The sequence below is a fragment of the Delphinapterus leucas genome, chromosome 18 (genome assembly GCF_059928025.1).
Source record: "Delphinapterus leucas isolate spDelLeu-1000000601 "Yukka" chromosome 18, BTC_Dleu_Yukka2, whole genome shotgun sequence".
Taxonomy (NCBI): domain Eukaryota; kingdom Metazoa; phylum Chordata; class Mammalia; order Artiodactyla; family Monodontidae; genus Delphinapterus; species Delphinapterus leucas.
In genome coordinates this window covers 4,690,994-4,711,948 of record NC_143146.1, presented here as the reverse complement: position 1 = coordinate 4,711,948, position 20,955 = coordinate 4,690,994, and the positions used below count along the sequence as shown (strand labels likewise).

The 20,955-nt window shown below is 38.4% G+C and overlaps 1 protein-coding gene across 1 annotated transcript in view; it reads left to right on the top strand.

Annotated features, from left to right (window-relative positions):
- The first annotated feature begins 17,990 nt into the window (after positions 1-17,990).
- Positions 17,991-20,955, top strand: part of LOC111176325 (uncharacterized) — a 46,208-nt gene continuing 43,243 nt past the window's right edge. Inside the window, exon 1 of the mRNA XM_089899808.1 lies at positions 17,991-19,016. Coding sequence (XP_089755934.1) covers positions 17,991-18,908 — 918 coding nt within the window. The 3' untranslated portion in view covers positions 18,909-19,016. The remainder of the gene's footprint in view (positions 19,017-20,955) is intronic.

The window sequence follows — 20,955 nt, the reverse complement described above, 5'->3', positions numbered from 1 at the left end:
AAAGAACAAGTGATGCACTGGAAAGAGATGAATCATTTGTAAATGATAAACAGTGTTTTTACAGACATTGAGGGTAGTTCAGATGACTGGGTAGGTAGGACTTAAAGCAGGATTATAATGGTGAAGTTCATTAAAAAGCATGTAGATGAACACAACTACTGAAATAGAAGGCAGAATAGGTTGGGATCTATTTTAACAAGCTGATTGTTTATATAATAGGATATGTGGGTATATATTATTTATTAGAGAAATAATTATGGAATATATCACTCTGTGTCAACTTTATTCAGTTAGTCAATATTTGAACATCTACTTTAGGCAAGCAACTGTAATTTTCCTGGAGATGAAAAGGTTAATATGATTTTGTATTTAATGTCAAGAAGTTCCCACCCTGGTAAGAAATACAGACACAGAAATAACTTATAATATGTATGTTTATATAACCATAATGTTCAAGGAGTTCTTCAAAATCAACAGGGACTAGAAAAAGGATGCAATGGAAGAGTATATGGGCAAATATAAATGGCCTTCAAAGATGAAGTTTAACTATTAGTTACTAGTAAAGATGAAATTCACTAGTAAACAAGAAAATTAAATACTAAAAAAAAGGAGTGTGGGAAGAAATTTGCCCCTGTGAAATTGGCAGAAATTTAAAAGAATGAACTACACAGTGGTGACAAGGAGGGGGGTTGAGAATTAATAAAATTTTGAAGAATTTATTGATAATATTTATTTGTAAACATAACCTGTTGATATTTATGACAGGTTAAAATTAATGTTCCTTTTGGGTCAACAATTCCAATCCCAGTAATATACCAAAGGGAAAAAAATCACATGAAGGTCTGAGACAAATATGTATCTCATGTATACAAGGTTGTTCATCCCGTGATTATTTGAAGTATCAATAGTAATGGCCATCAACAGGAGATAAATTTAGATACATTTTGGTATTGTCATAATATGATATATCATTCAGCCATTGGAAATAATGAAGCAGAGCTATGTGCACTAATCTAGAGAGCTGTCCACTATAGGAAGATAGGGGAAATGTATACTGTTAAAGATAAAGGAAAAAGCAAACTGCAAAATAAAAACAGTAACTGAGTTCAAGTGAAAGTCCCTTGCTCCCACTAAAAGAAGAAAACACTGGATAAAATAAAAGCATGCTTGTCTTTAATGCCATCAAAGAGCAATGCATGCAAACAAATCTAAATTAAATAAATTCTGCAAAGGATAAGCCCTTCATCAGTGAGCAAAGAGAGACAGTTGCTGTTGTATATGGACCAGTTGCCTAACCCAGGTATGGTAAGTAGAAGGATATGACTGCTGAAACTAGACAGACCTTTCTAGGAAAAGGTGAAAGTAGCCCAATTTTTATTAACATTGTTGCTTGGAAAATCTGGTTGGTAACTGGAAGGGTCTCCAACAATAAAAACAAACAAACAAACAAACCGAGTATCTTGACGTGACAGTTACCCTCCACTGGACTGTTGCTAAGTTAACTGAGACAGAGCACAGCTGGAAACAGAGCACAACTGGAAATGAATTCAGCTAAGTTGAATATAACTAAAGCTACAAACAGACTCACTCCCAAGTAATATATCAAAGAGTACAGTCCCTCAGTCAATTCAACAAGTTGACAGTTGGGAAAAAAGGCGAATACATTTCCTGTTGTCTCATTTAAAACCAGAGATAAAGTAAAACTAATTAAATTTGCAGTTGTCCACCCACAGTTCAGTTCAACTCATGGTGTTAGGCCCTTCAATAGGCTCCTAACAAAGGAAAGTACGTGTTTCCAGTGGAGCATAACAAAACAAAACAAAATTATCTATTTGAGTCTCTGCTGAATTTTTTATATAAAATGTCTAGCATACTACATTGATTAGAGACATACAAATATACAGGGAAATGTCACCCATAATCAAGAAAACCCACGAGTCAACAGGGTCAGAACAAAGGATGTCCTAGATGTTGGAATTAGGAAGCAAGAATTAAAGGCTAAAATAAAATCATTAACAATTAAATAACTAAATAAAAGGACTAATGGAGAAAATTATTAATTGATAGGACAAGATGGTTAGAATGTGTGAATAGATGGGGAACTTCAGCAGAGAAACAAATGCTCTAAACTAGAACTAAACAGAAATTGCAGACCTAAAATATAAAAAATATGAAATAAATTATTTATTGAATGATATTAACAGCACACTTGACATAGCAGAAAAAATGATTACTGAACTTAAATAAAGGTAAGTAGGAACCATTCAAATCATAAAACATTAAAATAAAGAAAAGAAAAAGAAATCAAATATAGTATCAGAGACCTCTAGGAAATCAAATAAACCTACATACATGAAATTGGATTTACAGAAGGAATTCCTCTGGAAAAATACCTAGGAATGGAATTTCTGGGTAATATATGATAAGTGTAACTTTAACTTTAAAGAAAGTGCAATAAAATTCACCAAATTACCATTTATCTCTACTATTAGCAAAATATGAGAGTTCTATTATTTCATATTCTAGCCAATACTTTTTAATTGTATTCACTCTAATGGTTGTGAAATAGTATGTCAATCATGGTTTTAATTTGCATTTCCTGAATCACTAATGCATTCGAGCACCTGTTCTTGTGCTTATTGGCCATTCCTATGTCTTTTTTGTACAGTGTCGAAACAGAACAGGACTTATATCCAGAATACACAACCAATTCTTAAAACTCAATAGTAAGAAGATAAAACCTCCATAAAAACAATGGGCAAAAAGACCTGTTTAGTCTCCCAAATATTGTTACAGCTATAGAAGTCTAAAAAAGAACCATGCTATCTCACAGACTGTAAAAAGAAAGGCACAGAATGGGTTACCTGAAATGGTGAGGGAATTTCACTGTCCACCTAGAATTCTGTATTTATTTCATCAGGTGTTGTAATCAATAATACACCTTTTTGTGTGTTGTATTACCATGTGCCAATACTAAAATTAAATGTTTGTCTGGGGCCTAACAGTTTTAAGTCTTTTAGGACACATTACATTATTTACTATTAAAATAATTCTGCAAGGACAAAAATTATTAGTTTTCCTCCTTTTTATCTTTTTCTTTTTCTTTTTTGTAGATGAAGAAAATGAGCTCCTACAAATTTATAAATTTCCCTGGTAATAATTTCTGGAGGACTGACCAAAACCTAGTCCTCCATCCCCATAAAAATTATTTTCTCACTACAACCAAATTTTAAACCCATTCTTGAAATAAAGTACAATTTAAAACTTTAGCTGTATTCAAAACTGAATTTGCAAAGAGGAGAAAATGGGCATCCCTTACCCCCCAGTCTTCAGGCACAATTACATGCTTCTCTGTATGTCTGAGAGGAGGTGATGACTCTCACATTTCAACTTTCCTGCTTTAAAAGATGATGGCTGTTAGTTTATTTCATATATATTAGCATTCATTTTCTAGATTTTCCTCTCTGACTAGAAATACCACTTCAACTCCACTCACCATGGCAACAAAACAGCTGAAGATTCTTACAGCTTGCTTAGTGAACAAAAATACTTGAAAATATCCTTTGATGCTAAAATTGGTTTTGTTTCCACAGTACCACATGAAGCAACCGAGGATGAGGGATATCACCATGTATTTTAGATGGATTCACCCAGCAGGAGCATTCAGGGTATACCAGAAAAGGAGGGAGGGAGGGAGGGAGGAAGGGCAATACCATGTTTACATACTTGAAGTCATATTTGTACACACACGTACTCCCACAAACCATGCTTCATTTACATCACTGCACTCACTTTGTTGTTGGGTATTTCCTGTTTATCTGGCTTTCTCGTCTAACTAGATTATAATTGCCTTGAGGGCAGAGACCACTCCTTATTCATCCTTGAGCCTCCATCTTTTTTTTAAAGCATGTGTTAAATAAAAGAATAAATTAAGATTTTTATAAAAGAATCAAGAACATAGAAACTAAAGAATAGTTAACTTCAAACAACTTTAGAATCTTGGCATGAAAAGAATTGCAAGAATACTATTTTTCTTGAATGTATTATTTGTAGCAAAACATGTTTATCAGGCTATTTTCCTCTTTCTCCCAGGATAAGCTGCAGAGCCCTTCTGTAAAAGCGTATTTGCTTAGATGGTTAATACCTAATTGAGTTAAACTAAAGACATGTGGAAAGGTAAATGCCTTGCCAAATACAGGATTACAAAGCTACACTGAAATGATTATATTTTTTTCCTCCTGGTTAATTTTTATTTATGCATATAACTGAGACTAGATTATATATCCTGAAGACTGGCTCAGCTACAGTTCCATAATGAAAAAGTTTGCTTTGTTTCCTGTGCAGCAGCGTTTCCTAGGAGCTTAGTTTTCAAAATCTGACAGCCATGTTGATAGTCCTCAGCTCTTGTGTCCTAGTCATCAACAAACAATGGTCTCCATTTGGGGAGAGTTATATCAGTCGTGTGCTGTCAAATGTTTAACGATAGCAATCCAATCCAAGAGAAAAAATAATGCCCATGTTTCTAGTGTTTGCTAATTTTTTTTTTAATTTAAAAAAATTTTTTAATTCATTTTTATTGCAGTATAGTTGCTTTACAATGTTGTGTTGGTTTGTGCTCTATAGCAAAGTTCATCAGCTATATGCATACATTATATCCCCTCTTTTTTGGATTTCCTTCCCATTTCGGTCATCACAGAGCACTGAGTTGAGTTCCCGGTGCTATACAGTAAGTTCTCATTAGTTATCTATTTTATACATAGTAGTGTATATATGTCAATCCTAATCTCCCAATTCATCCCACCATTTCCTCCAGTATCCATATGTCTATTCTCTACGTCTGTGTCTCTATTTCTGCTTTGCAAATAAGTTCATCTATATCATTTTTCTAGATTCCACATATAAGCGATATTATACAATATTTTTCTCTTTCTGACTTACTTCACTCTGTATGACAGTCTCTAGGTCTATCCATGTCTGCAAATTGCACAATTTCATTCCTTTTTATGGCTGAGTAATATTCCATGTATATGTGTACCACATCTTCTTTATCCATTCATCTGTTGATGGACACCTAGGTTGCTTCCATGACCTGGCTATTGTAAACAGTGCTGCAGTGAACATTGGGGTGCATGTGTCGTTTTGAATTATGCTTTTCTCAGGGTAGATGCCCAGTAGTGGGATTGCTGCGTCATATGGTAGTTCTATTTTTAGTTTTTTAAGGAGCCTCCATAGTGTTTTCCATAGTGGCTGTATCAATTTACATTCCCACCAACAGTGTAAGAGGGTTCCCTTTTCTCTACACCCTCTCCAGCATTTATTGTTTGTAGATTTTTTTGATGATGGCCATTCTGACCCGTGTGAGGTGATACCTCATTGTAGTTTTGATTTGCATTTCTCTAATAATTAGTGATGTTGAGCATCTTTTCATGTGTTTGTTGGCCATCTGTATGTCTTCTTTGGAGAAATGTGTTTGCCACTTTCTATGGTGTAAATACACCTATCATGTCCAATTTGGAGCTGACAACACAGTGTCGCTGAACGCAGAGTTGGGAAGAAATGTGCAGTAGTATGTAGTGATGTAGTAGATCCACAGTAAAAATATAATAGATGTAAGTAATCTCAAATCATAGATAGTAGTAAAATAGTTAATCAATGATGACTGTTGAGCACTTATTATTTAGTTTTGTTTTAATAAAATTTATTTAATTATAAGCTTATATAATTTAATTTGTAATAAAGGCTGTGTTAAAACATTCACAATCCTCTGTCACACACTGCCAGGAGCCCACTCCAGCACATCACTGGACATTGGCTCTGTATTTTTGCCTTAGATTACAATGAGCCAGGGGTATGCTGCCCGATTCCCTAAAATGGCAGCTCTTGGCCTGAGTAAGGAGGTGTGCAATCTTCCTTTCATTGTACAACTGTGGCACAGACACACAGCAATGAGAGTGCTGTGTACTTTATCTGTACAACTAGGATTACTGAGTATGGTGCAGTGTTCTCATATTCTCTTGCTATTCACAGAGGCAGCTTGTGTTGGGCAGAGCTGACCACATCAAGGAAGTGCACCAAAAAGATTTAATCCTCAGTATCAGTCTGTGTATTATAGAGAAAGGAGAGCAGAGCACATGCAGTGTCTTGTATAACAATCTAGCTGCCTGCTGAGGAAACAACTTTGTTTGAAAATAAGAGTTTCTGGAGCTGTTCTTCCATTGAATCAACTTGTGCATGCTGAGTCAGATTCTGGCAGACTCCTGAAAGGGAGGAGGAACTGAGTCTCTAGAGCATTTCGGATGTGCTTTTCCTCACCCCACACCAACTTAGGAGATTCCCCCAAATAAAGTAGACCTGGCTATACAATGTAATTATTTCTTCTGTCAGGCTAGACTTTAGCTTCTCTAAGTCTTCCAATTTTCCTGAATGGTGTAGACAAATCCCAGAAGTTCTCAAGTCTCCTTATGAGCTAGGTAGTAAGGTTAAGGTCTGCTTCCAGGGTCTGAACTGTTGAAGGGAAGGATGACTTCACAGTCAAATCTACGCCATTGATAGCCTGGCCAGAAGATGGAAAGTGGAAGTAGAGGTAACTGAGAGAGGGTTTGCCAGACCAGAAGTACCCAGGTGCGTAAAGTCAGCTTTGGAAGGTGATCAGGGCTTCATCAAGCTAAAAGGAAATGGGCTACACATTTTACCAGGTACCATCTTTAGCAAAAACGTCAGAAGAATGTTCAGGGAGTGACTTTAACCAACTACTCTATGGAGACGATCAGTGAAAAACCATAGAACCCAACCGTGAATAGAAAATCCCCACTCTTCTGCTGCCATGTGATAGAACAAGCTCCTCATACCTGGGTGTCCTCTTAAGTGGAGGAATGAGGATGGGGTAATATTAGAGACTGAGCATGTTTCCCTAAGAGCATTGAGCGATTTCTCAAAGGACTGTCTGAATTATCCCATGGGACTGAGTTTAATACACTGGGGTTAAATTTTATTTCCCCACTTTCCAGTGGGAAGGGAGCTCTAAGGGAAAGGGATCTGTTTAAAGTATGAAAGAAGGAAAGATGTTAAGTTTACTTTGCACATTTGAGTATGATATTGGTAAGTCCAAGATTCTTCTCTTTTCCATAAAATATTCTTAGCAATCCAAGGCAAGATTCCCATGTGGGGGTGGTACCAATCGAAGTCCACCCACTTTGGTGTGCAACACATTAAATTTTCTCTATTCTTTTAATATTTCAATTTATCACTATTTAAGCATCCTTCAAACACTTGTGGGAAACCTATTAATATATCAAAGATCCCCTTCTAAAAAAAAACAAAACAAAACAGATACCTTCCATTTATACAAACCAAAAAATAAATAAATTCACAAAAATGTGCATGACTTGCTCAAGGTCAAATGGTCATTGGTTAATGGAACTAGTATATAGCCCAAGTCTCCTGATGCCTGCTGTGATGTTATTTCCATTTAAGTGTGCCAACCCCATTTATTAAAAACATTTACTGGGCTTCTACTCCATTATTCCAAGCCCAGGAATCCTATTCTTTTAGAGAAGTCACAGGAGACTTCCTGCCTCTTACCAGCAACTCATTTATTTAATTGGTACTTTTTATAAGCCTTTGAATGTAAGATTTAGAATGACCAGAAACAGTTGTCAGGGCGTGAGGGGAGGTTTTTTCATCAAAGTCCCTCTCATTTCTACACAAGAAAATACTAATAAATCATCCAGACATTTTACCTGCACGGATTTCACAGCTCTCTGCTGGTGAAAGCACCGGGACTAAAACATCTTTCAGGTTTTTGATGCTTGGTAACTTTCCCTAATTTGTCTAAGGTCTGTTTAGAATCTCTATATCTTCATTGATTAGTTTTGGTTATTTCTAGTTTTCTAGAAAATAATACATCTCACCCATGTTTTCAAAATTATTTGCTTAGTGCTGAACAAAAAAGTCTCATGAGTCTAAATTTCCTGTGTCTGTGATTAGTTCTCCTTATCATGTCTGTTTTTGAATAGCTGGGCTTCGCTTCTCTTTTTTTCCCCTTGGAAAGAGTTAGCTAATGATTTATGTACTTTATTGTGCCTTTTTTCCATCAAAGATCAAACTGTAATATTTTATTACAATTATTTTGAAGATATTCTGCAATAATTTTTTTCTCTCTGCCACCAACCCTCCCCACTCGAGTCTTTGCCAAAAGTCTTTGAAGAGAATGTTCAAATTCTAGAAACTAAGATATTTTATTTTCCCATTTTTCTTCATTGATTGTTATTGCATTTTGATAAGATAATAATGTCTCTTATTTCTTCTTTTTGGAATGGTTTGAGGTCTCCTTTGTCTGTTTTTGTGACTATTTAAAGATGAATGGCCACTTTGTTGACAAGTGTCAATAGTAGGTAAGGTACAGGTAAATCAACTAGTGTTGAACTACCTGAAGGATACAGGTCTATCAGCACACTACTGGCAGGTAGCCAGGATATCAGCAATATTTTTACAAACAGGGTGAAAATTTGACCCTAAAATCCTTCACTGGAGAATATAAAGCTGCAAACAACTGATGATATGTGAATGAATGAAGGTTACTCTAGAACTTCTTGAAACTTAAGAATTTCTCCTAAGTCCAACCTAGTATATTAGTCTATAGAAATCCTACTACTAGTCAAATCTGAATCCATGCCAAAGAACATCTCACCTGGGCCAGGTGTGCTTCATCAATCTCTGAGCTATCCTGTTCAATGCATCACTGCAGGGCAACAGTGCACTCAGACCTGAAGTCCTCATCCATCACTCACAGACTCAGGCTGTACAATCTGGCCTGAGTCAATTCATGAATTTAGTGTCTGAGAACCAGGACAAAGGACAAGTTTCCAGATAGCTACAAGATCATGTTTAAAATGCCTTCCACGACCTGTAGTTTCTTTGGGCTTGTGGATGGGCATATGGTCACTTGACAAAAAGGCATATTCTCTGTTTTAAAGGTACTGAATTCATTATATCAAGTAGATCTTTTATTCATCAAATTATCTAGGTCACCTTTATCATCATTTTGTCTACATACTGTGCCACAAGAAAGGTATGCATCAAATTGCCTACTACATTGTTCCTATTTCTGCTTGAATTGCCTGTTGGTTTTGTTTTATGAATGTTTATGATATTTTATCACATGCAAAATAACTGTTAGATTTTTGTTGTGGATTTCACACTTAATCAATATAAATTGGCCTTTTGTGTCCTACAATGCTTAATAACTTTAAATTTAACACTGACTGATATCATGGCTCCTGTTTTCAATTTGTGCCTTGCATGCTTTAAACATCTGATTATTCTCAGTGTTTTTGAGTCACTTTGTTTTAGTGACTTACATACCATATACATTTGCATTTTATTCAATAATTCCATTTGGGAGTTACAGAATTTTAATAGATGAGTTAAAAAAATTAAAGTTTCTTAATATAATCAATGTTGTTGTTCTTGGGTTCAAATTAATACTTTATGTAATACTTTGTTTCTATTGTTTTTTATCCTTTTAACATATTGCCTGTGTTGTCTGAGTGTATTAGTGTGTGTGTTTTTCTTCTGATTGTTTCGAACTTTTGTAATTTTGTTCTGTTGGTCAACTTTAAAACGTTATCTTGGGCTTCCCTGGTGGCACAGTGGTTGAGAGTCCGCCTGCCAATGCAGGGGACACGGGTTCGTGCCCCGGTCCGGGAGGATCCCGCATGCCGTGGAGCGGCTGGGCCCGTGGGCCATGGCCACTGAGCCTGCACGTCCAGAGCCTGTGCTCCGCCAACGGGAAAGGCCACAACAGTGGGAGGCCCACGTACCGCAAAAATAAATAAATAAATAAATAAATAAATGACTGCAGGAGAAAGCAATTAAATTTTTTTTTAAATGTTATCTTATGTACATCCTCTAGTTTACTTTTCTCTTACTTTTATCAATTAATTATGTAAGTGCAAAATGGATACAGAACTTCTTGTAAATAAATGTAGACTTAATAAATGATGATAATTAATAGTAATTATGTAGAAATATTAAGTTATTTTAGTTATAAATATTTCTTCCTACAAAGTATTATCTCTGTTTTACAAATATTGCTGGTATCTCAGCACAACTGTGTATTTTTCTGTCATCAGTTCTGAAGCTTGATAAACTGGATAGGACTAAGGGGGGCGGGGCTGAAACTCATGAATAAGGCTTCACTGAATTTTCATGCCATTAAACACAAAGGTCTGAATAAAAATAACTTACAACTGTGATTATCGTGATTTGGCTTTGCTTGTTTTGCTGACTGCTGTTCTCTCTATACGCATCTTTCCTTCCATTCATCACTCCTCACTTTCCCTCACATTGTTTATCTAGATGAATCTATGGTTTATATAGCCTATTTTCCCTTTTCTTATTGTCTCCTTTCCCCTAACACTTTCCATTAATTAATGAGTCATAGTGTCCATCACACTTACAAATTACATTTTATAAAGATAACGTAATAAAAATCGTAGTAATTGAAGAGAGACCAGAGAATCATAAATACTCAGTCCGTACTCAGAATCAAACTTTGGTTCTCAATCAATTAATACTGCTAAAGCCTTCAATCCTAATGAACCACCAGAGGACCATCAGATTTTTCTAAAATTCTGTGCATATAAATGCAAGGAGAAAGCTAAGCACAAGCACGATCAATATTTTTTAAAATATCTAAGCAAAGAGCAACAGATGACTACTCAGAATTTTAAATTATTACTTTTGAATACTTAGTATAGTGTTGCTTAGTTAGAATACCAAATAATGTATTTATCTCTGAGAAATAATTTTTTACAATAATAAAATTTTTATTCATTAATTCATTTATCCATCCAAGGATTCACTAAATATAAACTGAATGCTAACAATATTCTAGAGAATGTGAGTCCCATAAATCTGAATATGACATAACCTTCAAATACCTACATATATTTTAATTTAAAAAGTATTCCATGTACTTACAGAAAACATAAAAAATGACACAGAAGAATGTAAAAATACAGGAGACAGTTACATACATACACTCACAGAATTAAAATTGTATTATATAACCTTACATTTTGACTCATGTGAAAATAAAAATACACATTAAACTTTTATATTTATATATGCTTTCTTAAGTTTTTTTCACTGCTATGAAATACAATTCTTTTCCATGTAATTTAGTGGTGAATTTAGTGGCTTTCTAGTAATCTATTAAATAGACACATCAAATTTCTTTAAATGGATGGCCCACTATTATTTGACCTTGAGACTGAATGCTACTCTTCTACATTATTATTGGTCTACAACTCTTCAGATTGTATAGTCTTTCCAATAAAATTTTGAGCATGAACCCAATACATAAATATCTACTTATAAATTATATATCACTGTATTTATCTCTTTTTAATTTATGAAGGTAATTTTACTTATTTTTTCCAAAACTGTATAAAAACTAAATGGAAAAAAATTTTTAAACCCATTTACTGTGAAAATTTTCTGCAGAAAAAAATCCCAAGTTCCCTCTGCATTCTACTTTCATACTTTGCTGGTATGGGCATGGAGTAGACTTCACTCCAGAGAAAGATGTGCTCTTCTACAAGGCGTTACTGTTCTGGGGTTTTTGCTAAACACCACAGCAAATCATTGCGAATTCTCTGATCAGTCTGGTCATAGTTGGAATGTGTTTTTACCTTGTGTTAGCTCTGACAAGTGTTCAGCTTATCCCTTGGTCATTTTTTACCTAGGCTTTTTTAAGGTCCCCCCTTTGTACGCATGGCCTAGTACTCAGCAATGCCTCCACAATGTTCCTGTATTGATCTCTAATGCTCTTTCACCACGGGGCTCCTTCCTCTGCAGCTCTGTCCCACAACTTCCAGCCCCCTCCGCCTCTCTAACGTCCCACCTCCCCCCTAGCCCAAGGAGAATGCTGGCCTCTACCTCCCTGCCCCTACTTCATGCTCCTGGTCCAAAAACTGCCTCCAGGCAAAAAGCTGGATAACAATCCTAGGACTCACCACATTTTATGGGCTTTCTCTAAGATCATAGTCAGAGGCTACTTGATATCCACACCTGAAGACAGTTGTTTCATGTACTTTTCCACTTTTCTAATTAGTTATGACAGTAGGTTAAGTCCAGTCCTTGTCATTTCAACACAGCTAGGAACAAATTTCTATCCATTTAAATTTAGCTAAGAACATAAAATTCACTGGACACATTTTTTTCTTGCACATGTTATCTGTTTTTATCTTTCAATCTTGCTTTGATGCCATTTCTTTTTGTTTAGAGAATTTACTTCGTCAATTCCTTCAGAATGATACCCTGGATGGTACACCCAATAAGCACCTGCTATACCAGATTTTATCCTTCTTTTGCCCTCACATATGACTGCTATCTTGGGTGTGTAAATATTCTCAGATGGCAGTTCGGTACCTGAATAATCTGTAAATATTGTTCCACTGCCTTCTAGCTTCCAGGATTGCAAATAAGAATTCTCATGTGGTTCATGATCAATTAGTTGAAGCACAGACAATATTAATAGCTCAACACTACTGCAGGATAGGTACCTGGCACGAATAGAGCTCTTAGGCAAACTGGCCTAGATCCTGACACTTCCGTTTAGTAGATGAGTGATCTTGGGTAACCTTACTCATTCTATGTAGGGGGTGGGGTGTGTGTGTGTGTGTGTGTGTGTGTGTGTATTCCTCATTTTCCTCACTGATAAAATAAGGATACATAGTAGTACCTGCCAGAGGTTTAATGTGAAGATCAAATAAATGTTTAAATATAAAGAGCTTAGAATATTGCCTGGCACACATTAACCACTCAACTAATGTTAATAATATTATGTGAAACATCACTGCAAAGTCTCTTTGCAATAACCCAGACTAGTTCATTCTTCATGAATAGATTTTCTTTACCCATTAACTTCTCTGAAAAAAGGAGCAACCACACACTCTGCTTCCCTTTGCAAACCAATGCCCACAGAAGGGAGTTCAATCTTTTGTGTTTTCTGTTATTTAAAAAAGTGCTTTTGGTAGCTTACCACATCCATTTTAAAGTTTGCTTATTTGTTTTTAGAACAAATATGATTATATAAGATATTGTTTATAATAGTTAAAATTTAGAAGCAATCATAATGTCAAAGTACCAAGAAATAGCTGATAAAGTTTCTCAACAGAATATCATGAAGCCACGATAAAATTTTTTTTCTAAAAGCAGATACTAATATATGGTTTTGCTGGTGATACAATGTTAAATTATAAAGGTAGAATTATATATATATAATTTATATGCTATTATCTTATGTATCTATAATGTATTCAAAGAAAATAGACACATCACAATATTGCACAGTGACTATCTTTGAGCAATAGCTTGCTTTTTTAGTTAATTTTTAATTTAAAAAAAGATATTACTTTTAAATTCAGATAAAAAGTTGTTTGGGCCAAGTAATTCTAAGATATTATCCTCCCGTGCCTTTGGTACTACTGGCCCTACTGATCCTCTGTCCTAAGTATGGACTCAAACAACGTTTCTGCAGTTTTCCTGCACAGCCATGTACGTCCACACACGTACATACACATGCCTGTGTGTGTGGATGGACACGGTTGTGCAGGAAGACTGCAGAAACGTTGTGTGCTATATACATATATTGTTGCTTGATATATATAAGAGAATATACTTTGTCTTATGAATCTATATCTATAAATTTACATTATTTTCCATTCTTTTACATAATTCTACCATGTGATTTCAAGGTCACTTTGCTCTTTTTACTGGTTTCTTCTCTCTCCTTTTGTAAGCCATTTCTCTCTCTCTTTTGGGGACCATCTCAAGGAAGAAGTGGAGGAGGTAATTTGTTTTTTACTGTGTGAAAATATTGACGAATAAACTAAGACAACTTAAAAACAGTCTTCTCTCTTTCAACAGTTTAAACTTGGTACATTTCATAACCAAAGACCAATCTTATTTGCAAAGAAAGGACAGAATCCCCCCTGGTAATGACTCCTTGAATTCTGATTATCCATTTGATGCATGGCCAAAATGTCTTCGGAATGTTTCTGGTCAGGATCACCAAATTTCCCCCAGGATTCTGAAAGTTCATTTTGAGCAACAACACAGATCAGCAAACCCCATATACAGAATTTTTTGGCCTCAAATTTTCCATGAGGAAGAACTGACAAGGTAAAATGCATGGGATATTAAGGTTTTTAATTTGTCATTTATGAAATTATCATGGCTTCTCTATTCTACCAATAATTTTCAGTGAAAAACAAGTTCCAAGATGATTTGCCACAATTTGATGACTGCCATTAATTTTAATGAATCATTTCCTGTTGGGGGTACAATCATGGATGCAGGCTATTTAAGTGTTCTGTTCTTCCCCTATTTATCCTCATCACTAACAATCTATGGTACATCTTTTTTATTCCCAGGATACTTTGAAAGACAGAACCCTAGATGGGTGATTGATACGGACCGATAGAACTAGTAATTATTGGGAATATATCCTCAGATATTTTACAACCTTTGTCTTACTGTTTGCTTATATGAACTTCTGTGAAGTAGATAAACTCTTTCCCTTTATAGACATTAAAAAATTAAGAACGAGACCAGCTAAGAAATTTGGCCAGAGTCATGTAATTCACAAGCCAGGGAGCCACCATGTAGTTCCATCCTCATTCTGATGCTCATTTACATTTCCTCACAGTTCGGTCAACCTCTCACCTCTAACCACTTAAATTCACCCCAAACCTTGATCCTGGATTAATGTTTCTAAGCCTAGGGCTAACGATACTATCCCCTGGCTCAAAGTCATGATGCATCCCATATTGCCTTCAAAGCTTTCTAAAACATGGTCCCCAAACCACCTTTGCAAACTCTTCTTTTAGAATATATGCCATATTTTCCAATCGAGTCAAACTATCCCTGGACATATTTTAGTGTGACTTGCCTTCACATTTTTCTAATGCATTGGCTATGGTAAAGCTCTCTTACTCTCCAAAATTCTAAGGTCATACTGGTAAGCATGTTTGTAAATCACTTTGTGACAGGGTCAGGATGGGTACTTTCAGGCTCGGCTGCACTCTTCCTGTACTCCTTCTTCTCCTCCATGAACATAATCCAGAGCATCTCACAATTCCAGAGACATCCATCAGTGTTCTCTCACCAAACCTTTGCACCCATCTTGCTATGGATCCATCTCATGCCACCTCATTCCCTCCTGCTGCAACCTCACAGACTAGAGTTTCAACCCTATGTCCTCTCTTGCCCTGGAATGAGGAAGAGGAAAGGGACATCAGTCACTTGCCAAGGATGCCTGAGATAGTGGGCTGCATCCACAAGGGACCAGCCCATTGGCCAGAGCTGCTATACACCTTGCCCAAGGTCAACTCCTTTCCTCTGAGGCCCATATCCAAAGACTGGTTGACGCCAGGCCTGGCCTTCTTGATCCAACTCAAAACAATTATGAAAGGTTATTCTGTTTCCAGAGCCTAATTTCCTGTGTGTTGCAGTCTGGGATCTTGAGAAGCATAATCTGTGAGAGAGTTTAGCATGAAAAATGTTTATAAAGACATGCCCTTGAGACCAAAACCTGTGGAAGGAAAGGTGAAGACAGAATGAAAAGACGCTGTTTGTCCCTGGATACAGATACTATGTGTGCATGTGCCTGGAGATTGAAAAGTTTCTGCTCAAAGATTAACAGTAAAAAAGGTTTAAAAAAAGAGGCTTGATTATGTCAAAATTGATAATATTTCCATTTTTACATAACATTCTGAAGTTGCCGAATGGTGGGCTTATCTCGTGGTCTTCAGGATATGTTTAGGAGATACAGGTCACGTCCTAAGGGCATTATTCATATACAGATGGTCCTGACTTACAATGGTTCAACTTACAATTTTTTGACTTTAGTGTTGCGAAAGTGATAGCATTCAGTACAAACTGTACTTCGAATTTTGAATTTTGATCTTTCTAGGGCTAGCAATATGCAGTACCATGCTCCTGTGGAGCTGGGCAGCGGTAGCAAGCCACAGCTCCCAGTCAGACACAGGATCATAGGAGAGTCAACAACCCATGCATTAACAGCCATTCTGCACCCATGCAACCATTTTGTTTTTCACTTTCAGTAGAGTATTCATTAAATTCCATGAGCTATTCAACACTTTATTATAAAATAGGCTGTGTGTTAGATGATTTTGCCCAAAGTGTAGACTAATATTAAGGGTTCTGAGCACATTTAAGATAGGCTAGGCTAAACTATGATGTTTGGCAGGTTAGGTATATTAAATGCATTTTCAACTTAGATATTTTCAACTTATGATAGTTTTATTGGAGGTAACCCCACCATAAGTCAAGAAAGATCTGTAATTATGACTGAGGATGTCTGTACACTCGCTTGCTGTGTGCCTCTGCCCCTAATATGTTAGCTCTGCAAGGCCAGGGACATTTTATGATGGTCTAGCAACTAAAATAGTTTGTGTCACATAAAATTATTAACAATTAATTATTAACAATTGTTGAATGAATTACCAAATTGGTTTTTATATGATGGTATGAATAAGGGCTACACATGTATACCCAATCTATTGTCTGGTGTTCATTTTTCAGGGCCGTCTGCTCACAGTTTAAACAAATTAGGCAGCACATTGCCCTGAGACATTTTTGTTACGTGATTATTTCCAGAATGGTGAATACTTGAAATTTAGGGTCATGTGTGCAGGAAAAGCTGCTAAATCGAATGCCAAGAATGTCAAAACCCGGTCTCTTGGCATTGGAGCACTGGCAAAAGGACAGATCAAAGTTTGGGTTATGCTGACTATGTACCATAAATGGCCTGGCATCATGTTCTACTAACTACATGGCCCTTTCACAGTGGTACATCCCCACCTTGTCTTTCTTTCCACTACTATAAATTAACATCCATATTATCAATATAGTTCATTTTGAACACTGGCCTTAAGAGAAAGAATATTAAATTCAGCAGAAATCATGGCAGGCTTTTTCCAACAGCTTTGCAGGAAAGCAGAAAGAATGATTATAGACTAGTTTACATTCTTCTTATATTAAAAATTATTTTCCAATAACAAATGTAGTAATTTCTCATTGTGGAAAAATGCATAAAAGTATGAAGAAAATAACTGCTTCCCTTACTGCCACTAAGAGAGAAGCACTTTTTGAACATTTTGGTAATCTTGGTATTTTTCTGTTATGGTCTTTTAACGTGTGTGTGTCTGTGTGTGTGTACACATGCACATTAAGTCTGGATTTCTCCATAGCATTTAAAGAATAAGAACTGCCACTTTTTAATTTATGTAACCAAAGCATCTCTGCCTTGAGCGCCTTCACCTCAATGATGGAGAGAAGTGTAGTTTTCGGGTCTCCCCATCAAATCCTTTTATCAGAGGTACCTCAGTGTTTTTATCAGTCCAGAAAGCCTGCAAGCCCTCTGGTCATTGTACTGGTCTCCTTATCACTGGGCCTCTGACCTAAAGGTGTGAAATCTGTTTCAGGGTGGACAGCTTCTCTAGAAATGCAACATCCTCAGAGCGAAACTGAGTTACCTGGGAACTTCAGGTCAGCTCTAGGAGCTCTTCAATTGGTTGCCTTACTCACTCTTCATTACATTATATATTTGCATCTCGTGTTCAAGCAAATTCACCATTCCTAAAAGAACAAATGCTGAGCTATTTATCCGAGTTTTCGGGACAATATTATCTTTCTCTTCTTCAAAGATATGCTTTCATGAACCTCTTGTTGTAGTTATTTATTAATTATCCTTAGAACTTAAAAATCTTCCTCTACCAAATGCAAGCCGGGGGCTGCCTAGCCACCTGATTTCTGGCCCAATCCTCTTAGGTGTCTCTCTGGACAGCACAATGCACAGATTTCCTGCATGACCTCCCTGTGTCTGGCGGGTCTCACCCAGCGCGTGTTGCCACTGGCGATGGGATCACCTCCTGCCTCGGCTGCGCCTAACACGCCGCATGAATGGCATACAGACATCTTCTCACTCCCGACACACAACAAGACGAGTCACCGAAGAGGAGAGCACCCGGCGTCACCCACGCAACTCCCCCCTCCGCCTCCACCAGTCCCCGAGTCGGGGACAGCGAAGTCACTCATCTCAAGGTCGTCAAGCAGCGGGCTTGGTGTTTCCGAGACGGAGGCAGAAGCCCTGGGGCCCGCCACACCCACGCCAAGAGCTGCGGAGAGGTGACAGAGCTGCCAACCAACGCAAGGCGCCGCCCAAACTACTGGGTGGGGAATCTTCTAGAAGAAGGAAGGCGGGGACAGGACGCGCCCAAGTTAGAGGAGCGGCGGGTGTTTCGAGCGCTTCTCTCTCGGCTGCGTTAAACAGGGACGAAGGAACTGCACACACGGCGGCGCTGACTCCATATCCTGCATCTCCCCACCCGCGAGGCAAGATGGCGGCGGCCGGGAGGCTCACCCCTGACGAACCCCAGCGCGGGGCGGAGCTGCGGTCTCAGCGAGGCGCGCGCAGCAGCCCGCGGCCCAGCGCTGACAAGGGAGCCCAAGCTCAGGGGCCCAGCCGCACCCAGGGAGGGTGCCCGGCCCGCGGGCCTCCCCCGGCGCTTCCCCACCCCCGAACTCTCACCTGCGTCGGCCCTGCGCGGCCTTCCCACCGAGGCCTCCCTCGCTGCTCGCCAGAACGCCGGCTGTCCGGGAGGTTGGAGGCCGACCCCGGGCCCCAGGTCTCCAGACGCCACCGTGGGGACCCGGAAGGCACTGGAGGTCATCGCCCCTTCTCCCGGCTCCTTCCCGCGGGAGGCAGTGGGCGCACCTCGCCTTCGCTGATGTGGAGCCCGGGCCTCAGGGCAGAGGCCTACTCCAGCGTTTCCCGCCACTTCCTGCGGCCGCGATGCATTCTGGGAGCCGCGTAAAGGGAGGGGCCGCTGGGACCGCCGGCTCCCGGGCCGCGGGCTGGATCTCCGCAGGAGGAAGTCGAGTTCCGGAGAAAAGCAGCGACCACTGAAGACGCCGGTTGTGAGGTGAGGTGCCGGGCGCGGTGGAAGATGCCAGAGACTCTGGAGGCGGGCGATTTAGGGAGAGTGGGCGCCTGAGGGACTCATAACGCCAGGACCGGCAGGGCGTCCCTTTCTGACATTATGGCTTTTGAGACGCTTGTTAAGCTGTGCTGGTCGGTGCGGAGTTGATGTTCATGCGACGGCGGGGATGATAGTGTCCGAGGGGCCTGCGCCTCGGTACGTGGGTTCTGGGTTGTTGCTGCTTTAACTGGATCACAGCCGCGCAGGGTTGCAACAGAGAAGGTTTCCAGGGTGGGACTGGTGTTGTGTTTTTAACATGTTTCTCGGAAAACAGGTCCAGAGGGGGCTTGAGATGGGATGTTTAAGAGCTGGGATTGGCCTCAAGACCTGCTCTGGGAATACGTGATATTGATGCCCAAGGATTAGGATAAATTCGGACGGACCCCGCATGGGGAGGTCTTTTATATGCACCCCATGCTTCAGACCACAGCTTTCCCAAGATCTGACCCCAGAAACCTGATGTCAACCCAAGGCAGACCCTGGAGTCCTGTCACTTTCTCACCAGTTGTGTGAATGACAGGAGGGCAGGTGTTGCCCTAGAGAGTGTTTTCTAACTTCCGACTTGGTTCCAAGAAAGGCCTGTTTTGGCCTGTGTCCTTCTTCCATGATCCTTCCAGTTCTTCCTAAGAGGGATCCCAAGGTGGTGGAAGGAAGTGTTACACATGTAAAAACCAAGGTTCAGAAAGTTTAACTTTCGCCTAGCAGGTGAAAGCATTTTTGTTGTTTTCCATTAATTGTTTGTAGGATATACACTCACTACTCTAGGTAGAGTTGAGTTTTTCACCAACGTATGGTTATACCACCATGGAAATGGAGAACACTCCACCACGGGAAAGCAGTGGTCTTATACTGCCCATTTGTATTGAGCCTCTCCACCCTTAATCTTTGATCTACTTTAGGTCCCTATTCCTTGGTATTTTCTAGAATATCATATAAATGGAGCACTGTGTTGCTGTATAACTCCTGTTTGTAAACTTTGATGCCACATTTGTAAAAGTGCATAATTATACAAACCTTGCAGTGTTCTAAGTTCAAAATCTTTGACTTAGAGGGAAATGCATTATGCCTTCAAAACTGAGAGATTCCACTGTTACGAGCCACCTTGTTTCGGGTGAGACCCTGTGCTTAGTTTTATTCATTTGCATGTTGGGATGAATGATGGGGGCATGGGAACAGATGAGAAACTAATAACTGTAAAAATCACATAATCTCTATACCACTAAGAAAACATAAATTGGCACTGAAAATGGGAGGAAAAAAAAAAGAGCACAGCTATATAAAATAAAGATGAACAGAATCACTTATACCAGGCAAAGTAAAATTAATGGAACACATAATTGAAGAGTTTAATTTAGTGACATTAAGTATTTTCAAGGAGATAAGGAAATATAAGGAATTATAAGGAGAACCAAGGGTCAGATTTGTATTAATTTATTTTTATTATTAATTAATATTGAGGACTAACAACAGATTGGGAAGAGTAGAATAAATCTAAAGACAAATTAATGAACTTGAAGTTCAGATCTTGATACTTTACTAAAAAGGTGTCAGAGCGAGATAACAAAGTGGATACTGCAAAAGAAAAATCTAGGAATATTGAGGACAGAAGAAAATGCATTAACATCAACATGAAAGGAGTACTCAAGAACAGAACAAAAAATTTTTTAAAGGAGTGTTATCCTAGAATTTACAAGGATAAGAGAAAAATCATTGCTAGCTGATTGAAAAGCTTCAGAGTACTCCAGGCATCACACCTAGAAATATTTTTGTGAAATTTAAGTAAATGAAAGACAAAGAAGTGTGTTTCAAAACCTCCAGAGATGAAAGAACTCTTCCCTAGACAGAAAACAAATTCCATCAGATCTACCTCAAATTTCAATGG